General features: G+C 42.7%; 2 protein-coding genes across 4 annotated transcripts; one reads left to right on the top strand and one right to left on the bottom strand.

Annotated features, from left to right (window-relative positions):
* The first annotated feature begins 35 nt into the window (after positions 1 to 35).
* On the top strand, positions 36 to 10,894 carry LOC106606733 (decapping and exoribonuclease protein). Of its 3 annotated transcripts, XM_014203093.3 has the most exons (8): positions 46 to 126; positions 962 to 1,017; positions 5,048 to 5,544; positions 5,832 to 6,058; positions 7,827 to 8,046; positions 9,357 to 9,492; positions 9,660 to 9,754; positions 9,930 to 10,894. In XM_014203093.3, exons 3-8 carry the CDS (start codon positions 5,054 to 5,056, stop codon positions 10,078 to 10,080), a joined length of 1,320 nt encoding a protein of 439 aa, XP_014058568.1. In that variant the 5' UTR covers positions 46 to 126; positions 962 to 1,017; positions 5,048 to 5,053; the 3' UTR covers positions 10,081 to 10,894. The 3 variants fall into 3 exon arrangements, with proteins under 3 accessions (XP_014058567.1, XP_014058568.1, XP_014058569.1); XM_014203092.3 differs by lacking the exon at positions 962 to 1,017 and having other exon boundaries at positions 36 to 126; XM_014203094.3 differs by lacking the exons at positions 46 to 126; positions 962 to 1,017 and adding an exon at positions 4,509 to 4,732.
* Positions 10,665 to 19,631, bottom strand: LOC106606740 (peroxisomal membrane protein PMP34). The gene is made up of 9 exons (XM_045720013.2): positions 19,273 to 19,631; positions 18,988 to 19,048; positions 18,653 to 18,719; positions 18,158 to 18,312; positions 17,820 to 17,936; positions 17,592 to 17,737; positions 17,389 to 17,484; positions 17,106 to 17,188; positions 10,665 to 16,958 (listed from the first exon to the last, which is right to left on the bottom strand). The coding sequence occupies exons 1-9, from the start codon at positions 19,345 to 19,347 to the stop codon at positions 16,811 to 16,813; spliced, it is 948 nt and encodes a 315-aa protein (XP_045575969.1). The 5' UTR covers positions 19,348 to 19,631; the 3' UTR covers positions 10,665 to 16,810.
* Positions 19,632 to 19,910: the final 279 nt, after the last annotated feature.

Below are 19,910 nucleotides of genomic sequence, written 5' to 3' on the forward strand. Positions count from 1 at the left end.
ATGATTGTGTCAGAATGACAAGACAGCACCCGACTCCGAAACACACCGCCACCTATCCGTCAGCATCAACTATTACACATCCTGCAAAACAGAAGTAACGTTAGCTAGCTAGCTAATAAGACGGTGGTGAGTAAATTCACATTTAGCAAAATGAGTTGCATCTGCTTTGCTTGATCAAAACATAGAAAGTAGCATGCATAACATAATGTAGCATGCATGCATGCAGTTTGTGTTGAAGGGAACTGCTACTAAGTTAATACCATTGTGCATTTACATCAACTGTTAGTTAGCTAGCTAACTAGCTCGCTAGCCATGCATTTTCAATGCTGAACTTACATTGACTGGAGGGTAATGTAATTTAAAAAAAAATCTGTTATTACGTCTGATGTAACATATTACAGTATTTATGTAATAACCAATACAGTGATATTATCTATCTAGTCCACATAGCTACCTAATTTAGTTACGCTTGCTTTCAGCCAGTCATATGAGACAGCAGTGGCAGAAGCCGAAGGTTTGGGTCCGGTGTCTGTGTTATTGTTGTATACTGTATGTTAGTCGCTAGTTAGCTAGCCAGCCTACTTCTGTGGTTTGCATCCCAAAGGAGAGCGATGTCTAAAGATTTTCTAGAAAGAATGCAGTGTCCATGAATAAATAGGAAGAAGCAATGTGATTGACCCATTCTGGCTCTCCATCTATCCATCCTGTTCTGCCAGATCAGTTAAAGGTCCAATGCAGACATTATAAATTAAAAAAATGATAATATCAAATCATTTCTGGGTAACAATCAAGTACATTACAGTGATTGTTTTTGAATTAAAATGGTAAAAAAAAAACTGAAATAGCTTATTACCAAAGAGCAATTTCTCAAACAAGAATTTTGCTAGGAGTGGGGAGGGGAAAACCAAGCTCTTGGCAGAGAGGTTTGCAACTTCTTCTTCTTCTGTGGGTTTTATGGCAGACTGGAACCCCGAAAGGTGTTTTGCCGCCACCAACTGGATGGGTTGAAAAACCAAGGTAAAAACCAAAACCATACATGACATCGAAAACTAACTTAATCCACCCAAATAAAAATAGTACATTGACAAAAACAAAACAAAACAAAACTTGACCAGGCCAGGCACGACTCCAACACCACCATTAACTTTGCCGATGACACAATGGTGGTAGGCCTGATCACCGACAACGAGACAGCCTATAGGGAGGAGGTCAGAGACCTGGCCGTGTGGTGCCAGGACAACAATCTCTACCTCAACGTGATCAAGACAAAGGAGATGATTGTGGACTACAGGAGCAAGCACGCCCTCATTCTCATTGAGGGGCTGCAGTGGAGCAGGTTGAGAGCTTCAAGTTCCTTGGTGTCCACATCACCAACAAACTAACATGGTCCAAGCACACCAAGACAGTCGTGATGAGGGCACGACAAAACCTATTCCCCCTCAGGAGACTGAAAAGATTTGGCATGGGTCCTCAGATCCTCAAAAGGTTCTACTGCTGCACCATCGCGAGCATCCTGACTGGTTGCATCACTGCCTGGTATGGCAACTGCTCGGCCTCCGACCACAAGGTACTACAGAGGGTAGTGCGAACGTCCCAGTACATCACTGGGGCCAAGCTTCCTGCCATCCAGGACCTCTATACCAGGTGGTGTCAGAGGAAGGCCCTAAAAAGTGTCAAGACTCCAGCCACCCTAGTCATAGACTGTTCTCTCTGCTACTGCACAGCAAGCGGTACCGGAGCGCCAAGTCTAGGTCCAAGAGGCTTCTAAACAGCTTCTACCCCCAAGCCATAAGACTCCCGAACAACTAATCAAATTGCTACCCAGACTATTTGCATTGCTCCCTCCTCTTTTACACCGCTGCTACTCTCTGTTGTTATCATCTATGGATAGTCACTTTAATAACTCTACCTACATGTACATATTACCCCAACTAACCGGTGCCCCTGCACATTGACTCTGTACCGGAAGTAAGCATTTCACTGTAAGGTTGTATTCGGCGCGTGTGACTAATAAAATGTTATTTGACTTCCTTCCTTCAAATCTCAATATCTCCCTTCACAGGCTCTAGGGCCTGAGAGGGTGGTACGGCTTGTGACAATACTCCATCCTCCGCTGAGAAATATTTCAATCCCAGGAACCGCTCCGCCGCATCCACAATGATATCTATTTTCCTGGACTTTCTCTCCACCTTGGCAGTACCATTAATCACCATAGCTATAAAGGCCACAAAGTCCACCTTCTTAACCTTCAAAATATTTGGGTCCTGCTGGTGAAAGGCAACCGCTGCAGCCTGCAGTGAAGGCCTATCCACCACCATGGACTCAGCAGGAGCACCATTCGAACACTCAACCCTTTTAACAGCTGCTGCATATGAAATGCTCTGGACAGCCCTGACTTTGGCCACCTCATTCTCTTTCACCCTTGTCGGGCATTCCAAAGACCTGGCTTCATGGTTCCTACTACAATTGCAACATTTTCATCACTTTTAAAACACAACATGATCTTTTACACAACTTGGACATCTCGGGTTCTCCCTTCTGAAAACACTTGAAACATGTCCAAAAGCTTTACAGTGATCACACTGCATTGTTCTTGGGATAAATACTCTGACTCTGTAGTTTATATACCCCAACTGCACTTGAGTAGGGAGAGACTCCACAAAAGAACAGATAGACTTCACCTTTTCATCATTCACCACACGATTCATCCGACGTGCATCGACTTCCCACGAGACGCCAGATATTACCCCCTTGAGGAGTGCCCTGTTCTAAGAGACACACACGACATGTCAAACTTATCAACTCGGGTGAGACGCAACACACGCTCCTTCTGATCAGCAGAAGTACAAAAAAATCAAAACAAGCCCGCCTCTCGTGATCATCACAGCCTTCACTTTACCCAGCACTCTCCACCAGTTCGGATATAGTCAGGCCCATAAATATTTGGGCATTGACCAAGCTATTTTCATTTTGGCTCTGTATGCCAACACAAAGGATTTGAAAGGAAACAATCAAGATGAGCTGAAAGTGCAGACTTTCAGCTTTAATTTGAGGGTATTTACATCCAAATCGTGTGAACGGTGTAGGAATTACAGCATTTTTTATGTGGTCCCCCCCAATTTTAGGGGCTCAAAAGTAATTGGACAAACTAACAATCATAAATTAAATTGTGAGTTTTAATACTTGGTTGCAAATGACTGCCTGAAGTCTGGAACACATAGACATAACCAGATGCTGGGTTTCTTTCCTGGTGATGCTTTGCCAGGCCTTTACTGCAGCTGTCTTCAGTTCCTGCTTGTTCTTGTGGCGTTTTGCCTTCAGCAAGTGAAATGCATGCTCAATTGGATTCAGGTCAGGTGATTGACTTGGCCATTGCAGAACATTCCACTTCTTTTCCTTAAAAAGGTATTGGGTTGCTTTTTCAGTATGCTTTGGGTCATTGTCCATTTGCACTGTGAAGCACCATCCAATGAGTTTTGAAGCATTTGGCTGAATCTGAGCAGATAATATAGCCCTAAACACTTCAGAATTCATCCTGTTGCTTTTGTCAGCAGTCACAATATCAATAAATACAGGGGAACCAGTTCCATTGGCAGCCATACATGCCCTCGCCATGCTTCACAGATAAAGTGGTATGCTTCGAATCATGAGCAGTTCCTTCCCTTCTCCATGCTCTTCTCTTTCCATCATTCTGTTGATTTTTGTCTCATCTGTCCATAGGCTGTTGTTCCAGAACTGTACAGGCTTTTTTAGATGTTGTTTGGCAAACTCTAATCTGGTCTTCCAGATGGTTTACATCTTGTGGTAAACCGTCTGTATTTACTCTGGTGTTCTCTTGATTGTTAACTCTGACACAGATATACCTACCTCCTGGAGGGTGTTCTTGATCTGGCCAACTGTGGTGAAGGGTTTTTTCTTCACCAGGGAAATAATTCTCCTGTCATCCACCACCGTTGTTTTGCGTAGTTTGTCTGGCCTTTTGGTGTTCCTGAGCTCACCAGTGCGTTCTTTCTTTTAAAGAATGTACTAAATAGTTGATTCGGCCACACCTAATGTTTTTGCTATCTCTCCGATGGGTTTGTTTAGATTTTTCAGCCTAAGGATGGCTTGCTTCACTGGCAGTGACTGCTCTTTGGACATATTGAGGGTTAACAGCAATAGATTCCAAATGCAAATGCCACACTTGAAATAAACTCTGAACCTTTTATCTGCTTACTTGTAAATTAACTAATGAGGGAATAACACACACCTGGCCATGGAACAGCTGAGCAGCCAATTGTCCAATTACTTTTGGTCCCTTAAAAACGGGGGGACCACATATAAAAAGTGCTGTAATTCCTACACAGTTCACCCGCTTTGGATGTAAATACCCTCAAATGAAAGCTCATATTCATTATTTAATTTTAACTCCAATATGCTGTGGTAGACAGCTAAAATAACAATAATACCTTGGTCAATGTCCAAATATTTATGGACCTGACTGTATCAAATGGATTCTTCAAGATTAGTAATCCGATCAGCTGCTCGTCATTAACAAACCGCACTGCTACAAGATACGAAGGGTCTTTCTCAGCCCTGTACGCTATCTTGCTCCATTTTCCATTATTTTGGACAATATTCAAGTTCTCCTTGATTCTACCGCCATTAGATTCCCAATCCACATCAGTGTGTCCGCTTCCGCCATCCTTCCTCCTGTCAACAATCTAAGCCAACCCCGTCTGTTTTGCCCCAGGTTTGGAACTCCCTTTTTTATTGGTCTATTAATTAATCTACACCAGGCAGGCTAAAACTCCATCCCACCTAAATAGACTGACATTTCAGGCAGTCTTTTCAAACAGCTAAAAGGGCATTATCATTTTTTTATTTCACACACTTCAAAGTGTGGAAATATGTAAAAAAACAAACAGGAAAGTCACATTTGGACTGCTTTGGGCTTTTAATTAGGAGTAGTATACAAAAAGGAAAGATTGGAAGAGATTGAGTCAGACACAGACTATCAGATTGTTATTTGAATGATTATTAACCAGATATATTTGTCTCTTCCTAGATCACCATGGACCAACGCCACCAGTCCCACCACAGACCACAACATCCAAACTCCAATCACCACGACAACCACCAGTCAACATTCAAGAGAGACATGGATGACAGTGGGAGAGGTCATTTCCAACACAAGCGCTTCAGACCCGGTCAGAACCATCACCCGGCTGGCCCTTCAACACCCCCATCTAGCCCCCCAACCCAGAGCCTGAGCATACAACGACAGCTGTACGAGAGAGACTTCCCCTTATACAAACAGCCTGTGGAGGTGGGACATTTCTCCCTGGACTCTGAGCGCAGGTTTTTCAATGATGCCCGGCAGCTGCGTTACTACGTGGAGCCGGAGAAGAGTTGTCCTAACTTCGACCTGAGGGACGGGTACAGGAGCCGCTTCGTCAAGAGGGACGACAGGGTGAAGGAGAAATTGGACCACATCCTCAGATGGATCCTGGCAAACAGGTCCAAGCTGCAGTCGAAGGACACAGCTGCTTCTTCTTCCCCATGGTAAGCACCACTAGTGTCAGTTTAAGAGATGTTATTTTGATTGATACATTATTCATCAATAGCAACACCTTTCTGTGTAGTTATACAGATATAGGCCCACTAATTGTCAGTCATCAAGGCCATAAACATTTCAGAATGGGATCAGTTGTGATGGACACAATATTCAATATACACACACTCAATGTCCTCAGTCAATTCTGTGATTCCTAGTCACAAGGAATGACTGTGACTATATTAACCTGTGTGTTCTGACAGACATGTATTCTTTGATCGACCTCTCCTACCAGTGCATTAGGTGTAGACATTGTAACATGGCGCGGCCACCTAACCAAGCTGTTGACCACGCCTTATGAGACCCGGGAGGGCTGGCTGCTGGCTGTGACCAGGATGGGGGGGACACTGTACATCAGTGAGGTGGAGACGGAGGCTGCACGCCGGGACCGGGAGAACCGCACCGAGAGGCACGAGGAGATGATGTACTGGGGGTACAAATTTGAACAGTACACCTGTGCAGGTAGAGGATGGCTTCTTGTATTCCTCTTTTGCTGTATGCACTGAGTTGTTACAGTACCTTGCAAAAGTATTCATCCCCCTTGGTATTTTTCCTATTTTGTTGCATTACAACCTGTAATTTAAATAGATTTTTATTTGGATTTCATGTAATGGACATACACAAAATAGTCCAAATTGGTGAATTGAAATTTTAAAAATAACGGAAAGTGGTGTGTGCATATATATTCACCCCCTTTGCTATGAAGCCCCTAAATAAGATCTGGTGCAACCAATTACCTTCCGAAGTAACATAATTAGTTAAATAAAGTCCACCTGTGTACAATCTAAGTGTCACATGATCTGTTGCATGATCTCAGTATATATACACCTGTTCTGATAGGCCCCAGAGTCTGCAACACCACTAAGCAAGGGGCACCATGAAGACCAAGGAGCACGCCAAACAGGTCAGGGACAAAGTTGTGAAGAAGTACAGATCAGGGTTGGGTTATAAAAAAGATAAGAAACTTTGAACATCCCATGGAGCACCATTAAATCCATTATTAAAAAATGTAAAGAATTTGGCACCACAACAAACCTGCCAAGAGAGGGCCGCCCACCCAAACTCACGGACCAGGCAAGGAGGGCATTAATCAGAGAGGCAACAAAGAGACCAAAGACAACCCTGAAGGAGCTGCAAAGCTCCACAGCGGAGATTGGAGTATCTGGCCGTAGGACCACTTTAAGCCGTACACTCCACAGTGCTGGGCTTTATGGAAGAGTGGCCAGAAAAAAAGACATTGCTTAAGAAAAATATAAGCCAACAAGTTTGGTGTTCGCCAAAAGGCATGTGGGAGACTCCCCAAACAACATATGGAAGAAGGTACTCTGGTCAGATAAGACTAAAATGTAGCTTTTTGGCCATCAAGGAAAACGCTATGCCTGGCCAAACACAACACCTCTCATCACACCGAGAACACCATCCCCACAGTGAAGCATGGTGGTGGCAGCATCATGCTGTGGGGATGTTTTTCATCGGCAGGGACTGGGAAACTGGTCAGAATTGAAGGAATGATGGATGGTGCTAAATACAGGGAAATTCTTGAGGGAAACCTGTTGGTCTTACAGAGATTTGAGACTGGGACGGAGGTTCACCTTCCAGCAGGACAATGACCCTAAGCATACTGCTGAAGCAACACTTGAGTGGTTTAAGGGGAAACATTTAAATGTCTTGGAATGGCCTATTGAAAGCCCAGACCTCAATCCAATTGAGATTCTGTGGTATGAATTAAAGATTGCTGTACACCAGCGGAACCCATCCATGAAGGAGCTGGAGCAGTTTCGCCTTGAAAAATGGGCAAAAATCCCAGTGGCTAGATGTGCCAAGCTTATAGAGACATACCCCAAGAGACTTGCAACTGTAATTGCTGCAAAAGGTGGCTCTACAAAGTATAGACTTTGGGGGGGGGTGAATATTTATGCATGCTCAAGTGGTAGGCATGTTGTGTAAATCAAATGATACAAACCCCCAAAAAATGATTTTAATTCCAGGTTGTAAGGCAACATAATAGGAAAAATAGGGGGTGAATACTTTCACAAGCCACTGTATGTTGTGGTGGACTTTCAGATGATTGATTGCTGATGGTTTTTATTGATGGTTTTATATCAATATGACTTGAGATTGGTGTACAGTTCCTGGAAAGCCTACACCTAGAAATGCATAACATTTCTCATACTTGAGATGGTAGTTGGAGGCCTTGGATGGTTTTGATATGTCTGTAATCTTTTTTTAGATGACGCCCAGAGTCTTCCAGATCCAGGTGGGGTTGTAAACACCAACGAGGCCTTCTGCACTGTAGTCCAGACCCGGCTAGCCGAGCACAGACTGCTGTTCTCTGGCGAGGTGGACTGTCGGGACAAAGACCCCAAGGCCCCGTCTCCTCCAGCCAACTACATCGAGATGAAGACCTCACTGGAAATCTCCACCCCCAAACAACGCAGCAACTTCCACAGGTAAACTATCCCCAGATACGCTCTGCACCAGCCCCCTATTATGGAGACGGATTGCACATCTGCATATCCATATCTTATATCTCTGGATATCTGAAGTTGGGAAATTCCATGTTAACGGAATTTCGCTGAGACTCATATTTTTCTTTAAACTGTATGCCAAACAAAAGCCATTGATTTCAAAGTTTAACAATCCATACAACTCTATGCACACTGACTATGTTGAACAATTTAGACAATAAAAAAAAAACATTTACTTGAAAAATTGTGCAGGTGCAAAGTTTGGTAACAGAATTACGTTACAATCTCCTTCAGTTTTATTCTCTTACCAAACTTTGTATCTGCACAGTTCTTCCTGTATTTGTAAAATTCTCAGTGTAAATTGTTAAAAGTACCATAATTTCCGGACTATTGAGCGCACCTGAATATAAGCCGCACCCACTGAATTTAAAAAATAAATAATATTTTGAACATAAATAAGCCGCACATGTCTATAAGCCGCAGGTGCCTACCGGTATATTGAAACAAATGAACTTTACACAGGCTTTAATGAAACACGGCTTGTAACAAAAATAAATAGGCTTTAACGAAACACGGCTTGTAACAAAATTATAAAAAATTAGCAGTAAGCTTTAGTTGTCTTTTTGCACTGAGTCGATTCCTAACGCCTTATCATCGACTCATTAAGACCAAGCTCCCGTGCAGCAGCTCTATTTCCTTTTCCAACAGCCAGATCAATCACCTTCAACTTGAAAGCTGCATCATATGCATTTCTCCGTGTCTTTGCCATGATGAGGGTGACAAAATGACTACCGTAATCAGAATGATGGGAAGTTTGAGAGCGCTCGATTTAATCTAAACAGTAAACAAAAAAGTTGTTTGACCTTAACCCGTTCGGCAATTTCATTGGTCTAATGAAGGCTTCATGCCGCCAAAAAACTGAGCGGGAAAAATCCATATATTAGCCGCGTCATTGTTTAAGCCGCGAGGTTCAGAGCGTGGGAAAAAAGTTGCGGCTTATAGTCCGGAAATTACGGTAGTCTCTGTGCATAGAGTTATATGGTTTGTTAAACTCTTAAATGTTTTTTTAGACATACATTTTAAAGTGAAAAATCTGAGTCTCAGCGTAATTCCATTATCATGGTATTGCCCAGTAACCAGCTCTGTTGTCACTGTCTGGTAAAGACATGTTTTGCTGATGAATATACACAGAATGAAACTGGAACCAAGGCTAGCTCCTCATGTCTTCAGTTGGAACATTTTCCCAAGAGAGTGAAAATGTGCGTTTTCTCTTGTGTATGTTCTCCATCCAGGTTTAAACTACTAAAGTGGTGGGCCCAGTCCTTTCTTCCTGGGGTACCGCGAATCGTAGCTGGTTTCCGTGATCATGACGGAGTGGTTGTGTCTGTGGAGACTTACCACATCTCCAAGATATCTCAGCTTATCAAGGTACGGTTCGTGTTTTATTTTCTTCTGAAAAAGAAAATACACATTTGTAACAGGTCTCATACCAGAAACCCAGTAGGTCTGTGTAATATAGGATGCCTATTTTGTGAGGTTAAAAACAATGTGCGTGATTGTTTGTCCTAAGTGGTTGACTCTATTCTCTCACACAGAATGAAACCAACTGCTGGAAGCCAACTGTCTGCATGAACTTCTGCTGTGAATTCCTGTCCTTCGTGAAGAGTGTGGTCACAGAAGACAATCCAAGGTGATGCTTGATATGGTTAAGATTCTTTTTAAAGTACTTATTTTATTACAGTGCTCATAACCTTTACTTTCTGCTCCCATTAAAAAAAGCTTAAGAGAACTTGCTATTGCATACAGTCAAGGGTTTCCCTAGAAACGTGCTGACTCTAGTTAACTGTGTTATTTCTTTCTGTCAGGGTGGTGCACCTGTTCTCATGGGATCCACACCGAGACGTCACCTACTCCATCCACAGAGACTCTCAGTACTCCTTCCTACCAGACTGGTACGTCAGGGAGATGACCAGTTCAACCAGTCGTGAGACACACCACCACCCACCTCAGACCTGATTAAGAACAAACCTGACAATGGCCCATATTCACAAAGCGTCTCAGAGTAAGAGTGCTGATCTAGAATCAGGTCCCTCATCCTATTCATTCTGATTTAGTAGGCAAAACTGAGCCTGGATCAGCACTCCTACTCTATGCGTACAGGCCAAGGTTTTCACCTTACACCAGTATGGACTTGAAGCAATACTTTAACGCTGAAACCTGTTATTTGATAATGAAGTAGAAACACACCAAGCGCCCTGAAGGAGTAGGCGGGTTCTGACGGGTCGGTTTTTGACGATAAAGAAAGCCGTTTTATTGAACTTCCATTTTCCTTCCAGAGTGGCTGAGTTATATAGTGTGGATCAGCATGGACTTTAGCATTCACAAACCAGCTTTTGGGACTTCCTCACAAATGGTGTCCAGGTTTACAGAAAACATGTCTTTCCTAATGGTTTGTGGTGTCTTTTTTTTAATGTGTAGTATTTACGTTTTTCACCTCAGATTTGTATTTTATTTTATTACAAAATTCAGTGATTTGAATGTAACAGTTGCGGTTTGAAGTGTCTGCTCTGAAACTGTCGAACAATAGTACCATAACAAGATTTCATTTCCCAATCAAACCTTTTTATTATTAACCCCATGGGCATATCGATCACTTATGTTATTTTCTGGAGTACATTAATTCAAATATGCCACATAAAAAAAACGAAAAACATATGCACTGTAAGAACATCAATATTGCATAAGCAGTTTTAACCAAAGTTTTCATGGAAACTGTCCAGTGTCAGAATGCATTATCCTTTGTCCTATAATAAATTACACCTTCATTGAATGAAGCATTGACAATGTCGCAGATGGTAGAAAACATCCCAGGTAAAAGTTTGATTCTACAATGCAGTTGTGCTGAATGGAATTAACTAAAAAAAAAAAAAAAAAAAAATTCTCTGAAGATGTTAATCTGTCATAGATTTCATTTATTTCAATGCAATTTACAGAATTATTATTAATTTAAAATCTGCAGGGTGCATACTAGTCCCAGAGTTCTCCATGAATTCCAAGGCACATCTTGTCATGTCCTACTGTACGTCCTTAATCATTCAAGTCAGAAGTGGAAATACTGTTATAACCACATACAGTGCATTCTGAAATTACTCAGACCCCTTGGAATTTTTCCACATTTTGTTACAGCCTTATTCTAAAATTGATTCAATTGTTTTTTCCTCCCTCAAGCTACACACAACCGTACAATGACAAAGCAAAAACAGGTTTAGAAATGTATAACTAATGAAAAAATGTCACATTTAAATAAGTATTCAGACCCTTTATTCAGTACTTTGTTGAAGCACCTTTGGCAGCGATTACAGCCTCGATTCTTATTGGGTATGACGCTACAAACTTGGCACACCTGCATTTGGGGAGTTTCTCCCATTCTTCTCTGCAGATCCTCTCAAGCTCTGTCAGGTTGGATGGGGAGCGTTGCTGCATAGCTATTTTCAGGTCTCTCCAGAGATGTTCATCCAGGCTCTGGCTGGGCCACTTGAGGACATTCAGAGACTTGTCTCAAAGCCACTCCTGCATTGTCTTGGCTGTGTGCTTATGGTCATTGTCCTGTTGGAATGTAAACCTTCTCCCCAGTCTGAGGTCCTGAGCGCTCTGGAGCAGGTTTTCATCAAAGATCTCTCTGTACTTTGCTCCGTTCATCTTTCCCTTGATCCCGACTAGTCTCCCAGTCCCTGCCACTGAAAAACATCCCTACAGCATGATGCTGCCACCACCATGCTTCACCGTAGGGATGCCAGGTTTCCTCCAGACTGAACTCTTTGGCCTGAATGCCAAGTGTCACATCTTGGTTTCATCAGACCAGAGAATCTTGTTTCTCATGGTCTGAGAGTCCTTTAGGTGCCTTTTGGCAAACTCCGAGCAGGCTGTGCCTTTTATTGAGGAGTGGCTTCTGTCTAGCCACTCTACCATAAAGGCCTGACTGGTGGAGTGCTGCAGAGATGGTTGTCCTTCTGGAAGGTTCTCGCATCTCCACAGAGGAAGTCTGGAGCTCTGTCAGAGTGACCATCGGGTTCTTGGTCACCTCCCTGACCAAGGCCCTTCTCCCCCGATTGCTCAGTTTGGCCGGAAGGCCAGCTCTAGGAAGAGTCTTGGTGGTTCCAAACTTTTTCCATTTAAAAATGATGGAGGCCACTGTGTTCTTGGGGACCTTCAATGCTGCAGACATTTTTTAGTACCCTTCCCCAGATCTGTGCCTCGACACAATCCTATCTTGGTGCTCTACAGACAATTCTTTCAACCTCATGGCTTGGTTTTTGCTCTGACATGCAATGTCAACTGTGACAGGCGTGTGCCTTTCCAAATCATGTCCAATCAATTGACTTTACCACAGGTGGACTCCAATCAGGTTATAGAAACATCTCAAGGATGATCAATGGAAACAGGATGCACCTGAGCTCAATTCCAGGTCTCATAGCAAAGGGTCTGAATACTTACGTAATTTTTTTTTTTTTTTTAATACATTTGCAGAAACTTCTAAACCTGTTTTCGCTTTGTCATTATGGGGTATTGTGTGTAGATTGAGGGGGAAAAAAATATTTAATACATTTTAGAATAAGGCTCCTGATTGGCGCAGCCGTCTGAGGCACTGCATCTCTGTGCAAGAGGCGTCACTGCAGTCTCTGGTTCGAATCCAGGCTGCATCACATTCGGCCGTGATTGTGAGTCCCATAGGGCGGCGCACAATTGGCCCAGCGTCCGGTTTTGGCCAGGGGAGGCCGTCATGGTAAATAAGAATTTGTTCTTAACTGACTTGCCTAGTTAAATAGATTTTAAAAAATAACATAAAAAGTGTAAAGCGTCAAGGGGTCTGAATACCTTCCGAATGCACTGTAAGTCAGAATTTCTGTGCAACAAAGATATAGTAAAATGTAGAGAAGCAGTTATTATAACTTGTAGAATTTATTGCTGTGAAAGACAGTCAGCTTTCTTAGTACAGGTCACATACTGTTCATATCATTCTGAACATCCAATCTCTACATACATAGCCTACTGTCTAGGCTAAGCAAGGCAGCAGATTATGGGTTGTATGAACTACTAATTTTAAGACATAACAGATTTGACTACTGATCAGCACAGTCAGTACGTGATGTGTCAACAGTCTTTACAGTGCTATCAACAGATCTGGTCCATCACCATCGCTAGTCCCTAGGTTTGGAGGCACTTAGCATTAAAAAGTACAGGCTCAAGAATTCCAGTGAACAATGACAACAACATTACATAGATTGCAAAATGCTGCAGTGAAATTATAATTATCACCGCCAAATGTACATGTATTGATTCTTCTAGTTGGCCCATTTTCATTTAACTAGTTTAGATTTTAATATAAACCCCTTCACATGTTCTATGCAAGTTAAGTAGACAAGACATATTCCAAGATAGCATAGAAAATGTATACTATGCGTTTCAATTTGGAAAAATGTTCATCCAATCTAGAGATTAAGATTTATCTAAATGTAAAAAATTTAAAAGTATTTATCCGATTTCTCTATAGACTGGCCCAACCAACTCTCCTTTTCATCTTGGTTATGTTCATTAGGGCACAAAACAGAAAACGTTAGTGCAACGTAAAGTGAAAATGAGGGTTTCTTATTGGACTAGTTCATGTAATGCCTCCCTGTTTCAGTCCGGGTGGTGCCTAATGAAGACAAACCTGTTGAGCAGCAATGAGGTTAAACTGACTGAACATTCCTGGCTACAGTTTTGTGAAACATGACGTAACGCTCATCTTATACCGACACCCTAAATAAATAAAAGTAGCCTTTTGTCTTGCAGACATTCTTCTAAAGTTAACTGGTTTACCATAAGAGTTTTTAATAATAACTAGGGCCCAGAGTTGTTCCTTGTTAGGTGGTTGGGGAAAACTTGTTTTAAATAAGAGAAGCATTTAGAATAATCATTATTGTATTTTGAATTAAATCATAAGACTGAGAAATGGTTGACTGGCTTCATTAAAAGGCAATACAAGGTAAATATTTCAGGAGTAAAAATAAAATAAAAATGGGATCCACTTCTAGTACGTAATTGAAGCCAAGATATGTTTGTTGTATTGGACGCGAATGTACATTATGTATGACGACTCAGAAAACTCAAGTCATACAAAACACTGATAGCATCCTGTGTTTTTTCTGTCCTGTGCCAATAGTGCGTACCGCAGATGGCCAAGCAGATCAAACATAGGCTATTCAGCACATACAGTTGAAGTCGGAAGTTTACATACTTAGGAGTCATTAAAACTTGTTTTTCAACCACTCCACAAATTTCTTGTTAACAAACTAGTTTTGGCAAGTCAGTTAGGACATCTACTTTGTGCATGACATGTAATTTTTCCAACAATTGTTCGCAGACAGATTATTTCACTAATTCACTGTATCACAATTCCAGTGGGTCAGAAGTTTACATACACTAAGTTGACTGTGCCTTTAAACAGCTTGGAAAATTCCATAAAATTATGTCATGGCTTTAGAAGCTTCTGATAGGCTAATTTACATCATTTGAGTTAATTGGAGGGGTACCTGTGGATGTATTTCAAGGCCTATCTTCAAACTCAGTGCCTCTTTGCTTGACATCATGGGAAAATCAAAAGAAACATCAGCCAGAACAAAAAGACCTCAGAACAAAAAAATTGTAGACCTCCACAAGTCTGGTTCATCCTTGGGAGCAATTTCCAAATGCCTGAAGGTACCACGTTCGTCTGTACAAACAATAGTACGCAAGTATAAACACCATGGGACCACGCAGCCGTCATACCGCTCAGGAAGGAGACGCGTTCTGTCTCCTAGAGATGAACGTATTTTGGTGCGAAAAGTGCAAATCAATCCCAGAACAACAGCAAAGGACTTTGTCAAGATGCTGGAGGAAACTGGTACAAAAGTACCAATATCCACAGTAAAACGAGTCCTATATCGACAAAACCTGAAAGGCCGCTCAGCAAGGAAGAAGCCACTGCTCCAAAACCGTCATAAAAAAGCCAGACTATGGTTTGCATCTGCACATGGGGACAAAGATCATACTTTTTGGAGAAATGTCCTCTGGTCTGATGAAACAAAAATATAACTGTTTGGCCATAATGACCATCGTTATGTTTGGAGGAAAAAAGGGGAGGCTTGCCAGCCGAAGAACACCATCCCAACCATGAAGCACGGGGGTGGCAGCATCATGTTGTGGGGGTGCTTTGCTGCAGGAGGGACTGGTGCACTTCACAAAATAGATGGCATCATGAGGATGGAAAATTATATATATTGAAGCAACATCTCAAGACATCAGTCAGGAAGTTAAAGCTTGGTCGCAAATGGGTCTTCTGAATGGACAATGACCCCAAGCATACTTCCAAAGTTGTGGCAAAATGGCTTACGGACAACCAAGTCAAGGTATCGGAGTGGCCATCATAAAGCCCTGACCTCAATCCTATAGAACATTTGTGGGCAGAACTGAAAAAGCGTGTGCGAGCGAGGCGGCCTACAAACCTGACTCAGTTACATCAGCTCTGTCAGGAGAAATGGGCCAAAATTCACCCAACTTATTGTGGGAAGCTTGTGGAAGGCTACTCGAAACATTTGACCCAAGTTAAACAAAAAGGCAATAGTACCAAATACTAATTGAGTGTATCTAAACTTCTGACCCACTGGGAATGTGATGAAAGAAATAAAAGCTGAAATAAATCTCTCTCTACTATTATTCTGACATTTCACATTCTTATTCTGACATTTCACATTCTTAAAATAAAGTGGTGATCCTAACTGACCTAATACAGGGAATTTTAAGATTAAATGTCAGGAATTGTGAGTTTAAAATATATTTGGCTAAGGTGTATGTAAACTTCCAACTTCAACTGTAGGCACCAAACTGTCACAGCCAGCTGAGAAATAAACACCTACTTTTCAAGAGCAGTAACATCTCTCCGGAAAGGGTTTGCAGTGGGCTTAACGAAGGGCTGAAGGAGCACTGTGAAATATACAGACTTTTAAATAGAATACAGATATGTTTGCAAATGCCTTGATGCTTCACTCAAGCCCTCAACGTTCTTCAGAATATTGCTCTTCACTAGCTTGGGCATTGTCCAAGCTTGTTAAGCAAATAGTTGTTTGGCATCATCTTTCTGAACAACTATTTGGAAAGACAACGTCTAAGCCAAAAGGAGTTGGCTAGTAAAACTGCTAGTTGTTATCAGCACTCCAAAGTAATAGGGCTGGAGAAAGCATAACAAGCTTCAAATGTAATGCCATTCAGTCAGGTATAATACAATTGCCACAGAATGCATATGCTAGACAGTTATGACACATAAGACCATGTACAACCATTTCCAGAGAGATTCACCCATATTGGCATCGTAGGGAAGACATATGAATACTGTATGTGGAATAACCCCCTGAGTGTAAGGGGAAAAGAGAGGAGACACCATCTCTGGTTGAGGTGTATGTTGGGATTGAGGAAAGGGAAGTTGGGATGGGGTGTCAGTAGCCCAGTGGTCACCAACCCTCATCTTGGAGACAGGTGTGTAGGGTTTTGTCATATCCCAGTGCTAAACACACCTGAATCAAGTTCCAGATATGTGGTAATATCTATAGGTCAATCTGAACGTTGAACCAGGGGTTTCGTCGCTGGGCAGGAACAAAACCCGGGACCAGGGTGGGTGGTGACCACTGTTGTATAGCCTGTGCAGGTTGAGGTCTAGGGGCTAGCTCACACCTCAGTGCTTCAGTTTCTTGTTGATGCCCATGACCTTGAAGGTGGCTGCGGTGATCTTCTCGTACACCACAAACATGAGGGCTGCCGTTAGTACTGTCTGGAGCAGTTTGGCCTCCAGGCCTTTGTATAAGCCCAGCACACCATGCCTCCTGCAGGGGAGAGGACAGTGAGGGAACACGTCGATGGATCAACACAAGATGAACTCATTGGCACAAGACGGTCTGAAAAATGTCCCACCACATTGCAGTAGTCAGACTTGAGACGCAAGAGTTCCATTGTGTGTGTGATCTACTCACTTGATTCTGTCCATAAGTAGGTAGACTATGTTTCGGAGACTGCCCAGTAGACCTCCCTTGCCCTCAGCTTTGTGCTGCCCAAACTGGGGGGAGAGAAAGACCGTAATTTAATCAACAAAATGAGCTGTGAGTACAGGAAATATGGACTTATTTTACTGAGCAGTACAAAATCATGATATCAGACACAGTTTGATGGGTAACTTTGGGGAAACACTGCAATGAGTGTTCAGTTAGCAGGTGTGTGCGTTTATAGATACACACGTTTTCATGTGTATTTGTTTACCCTTAGAATGGCCTGGACGGTCTGCAGGGGATACGTCGCCGTGGTAGCGATGGCCTTGGCCACAGCTCCAATGAGAAAGATCTCTGCTGATGTAATCTAGGAGCAGACAAAAACAAAACAAAGGCTTAAAAACTTTCAGCATGACTGACGCTCAGACACGCCACAGAGGTGTGAAAGCTGGCTCCCTCCTCTCCTTCCCTCACCTTCCTCCCTCCTCGGCCTGCTCTCCTCTTCATGGCTTCATAGAACATGAACACGACTGCAGGGTTGAAGACCAGCAACAGAGAAGGCAGTGTACCGTTCCAAAGAGTCCCCACTCCCTCGCTGGCTATGATCTGCGAGAAAGCATCTGTAATCGAAAACACATTGTATGATGATAGTAAGTCACATTTTATTAGTACTGAAAAGAGACAACAGTGAATAACACACACCAAAGATGCCTCTGTAGTGGGTCTGCTGGAGGTCTTCGTTCCTGAACTTTGCCCCCTGCAGCTTGAGCCGGGTGTTGACCACCCACATGGGCGTGGTCAGGAGCACGTTCACTGCCCCTGGGGGAGAAACACACAACACGGGCAACAGAAAGACATTTAAATACATTTCAATATGGAGGTCAAATCTACTTTCTTCAATGAATCTCTGTTAACCACCTCTCAGACTCCCCTTCCCTAATATAACTACATCAATGACTTAGACTCCATCAAAATAGGTGGCAGTAGGTTGATAGTGACTTAGCCATTACCACTAAAAGGTCCCTGTTTGGTCCTCCTACCTGAGATGAAGCCCATGAGGAGGTCTTTTCCTGGTCTGGACCGGCCCTGATTACCCACCATGACTTTCTTCAGTGTGTTGAAGGTGTAGAAGTAGACGAAGTTGGAGCAGCACAGACTGGAGATGACTGGGAACCAGCCTCTGTACAGAGACAACCTGGGAGGGGAGAGGAGAGAGACCAGGGAAATACGCAAAGTAAGTCATTGGGCCATGGGAACCCAGGACTAGGAGTTTTTCCTGTGCATGTGATCTGACTGGGGAAAACTCCTGGCCCAACACATAAAAGTAGTCATAGAATGGACATATCATGGAACATTGCTTTGAACTGAAAGGAATGGCCATTCTACTACTCTAGATCTATGGGTACAACAGCACAGTGAAAGCCCTGTATGCGGTGATACAAGGCCAGCTTTCCTTTCCAGTCAATTGATTTGAGCAATCAAAGGTGGATTATAAATTGTAGTAAAGTATGTGTACAGTTCCATACAATACTCACAGGCCTTCCTCCTTTGCTATTTCAGCCAGGAGAATGGCAGTCGATTTGGACTTCCGATTCTCATCCACTGCAACAGAAAAGGAAGGCAGAAAAGGGATTGTCATTTTCTTACATTATTGTAACATTGTAAGTAGTCTGCAGCTCTGGTATGCTCATGCAATGGTAAGGTCTCTCTTGTCAATGTTTCCACTTCTATATATCCATCACTCATTTCCTTGTGAACTCACTGACCCTTGGGTGCAGAGACCAACGTTATAGCAGACAAGTATGGCCACACTGACAACAAAGATGGTGGTATATAGTGACTGCTGATAACCAATTACTCTACAACTCACCCTGAAGTCTGATCCTCGCTGTATCCAAAGGAAAGAAGACGGACATCGCCGTCATGCTACCCTAGAAGCAAATGCATTATGATATATAGGAGATAGACGGGTAGTTAAACCTAAGTTACACGACGAATTCACAAAGTTGATACAATCTGACACAGTATGCTAACTAACAAACTAACTACAGGCACCGGTTGTAACATTTCAGTGTAGTTATTCGAAAGTTTTGGCATTGTCTTTATTATTAAAGGACTGTTCATGCATAGGCAAACTACGTTGAGATGTCCTTACCACTGCACCTGCCACGGCGTGTACCAGTGTCTCGTAAGACAAAAGGTTGATCGCTGAGGCACCATTGTCGGACATCTCTGATTCTTCAGGGCCGCAGATCTTCGATCTGACGATATTAGCCAAATGCCAAATCTATCGTCGGTCAGCAACTGCAGAGCACCCTGGTTGAGTTTCTTGCGGTGTGACTGGTTGTGGTGGAGTAAGTTTACCTGCTGTCATTCCATTATGAGTGGCTGAGTGACTTTTGTGTACTCCGACAGTGCCATAAATAAGGCAAATTTCGTTGTGGAGATTTCTGATTCCTAATAACTCATTTTGGTGGTGCAGTCAGTCAGAGTTCAGAAACGCTCTAAAGGGCGATACTGCCATCTACTGGAATGGAGTACTATAGGGCACCTGAGATTAGTGCGGCTTTCTTTTTGCTCATGAGTTCAAAAGCGCGCCCAGCCAGGTATGGCCACTGTTCTATGACCTCATGACATTTTATAAATAAAAGCCTACTGATATATATGCACAATTCATTTAACATATTTTGACTATATATTGTCTCTGTCATTGCCATTCCATCATTTGGCAACTTGTAACCTAGGCCTATACAGTAGCTTAATAACTTCTCTCAGCATATCAATTGTAGATTC

The sequence above is a fragment of the Salmo salar genome, chromosome 06, assembly GCF_965601325.2.
Source record: "Salmo salar chromosome 06, fSalSal1, whole genome shotgun sequence".
In the NCBI taxonomy this organism is placed as follows: Eukaryota; Metazoa; Chordata; class Actinopteri; order Salmoniformes; family Salmonidae; genus Salmo; species Salmo salar.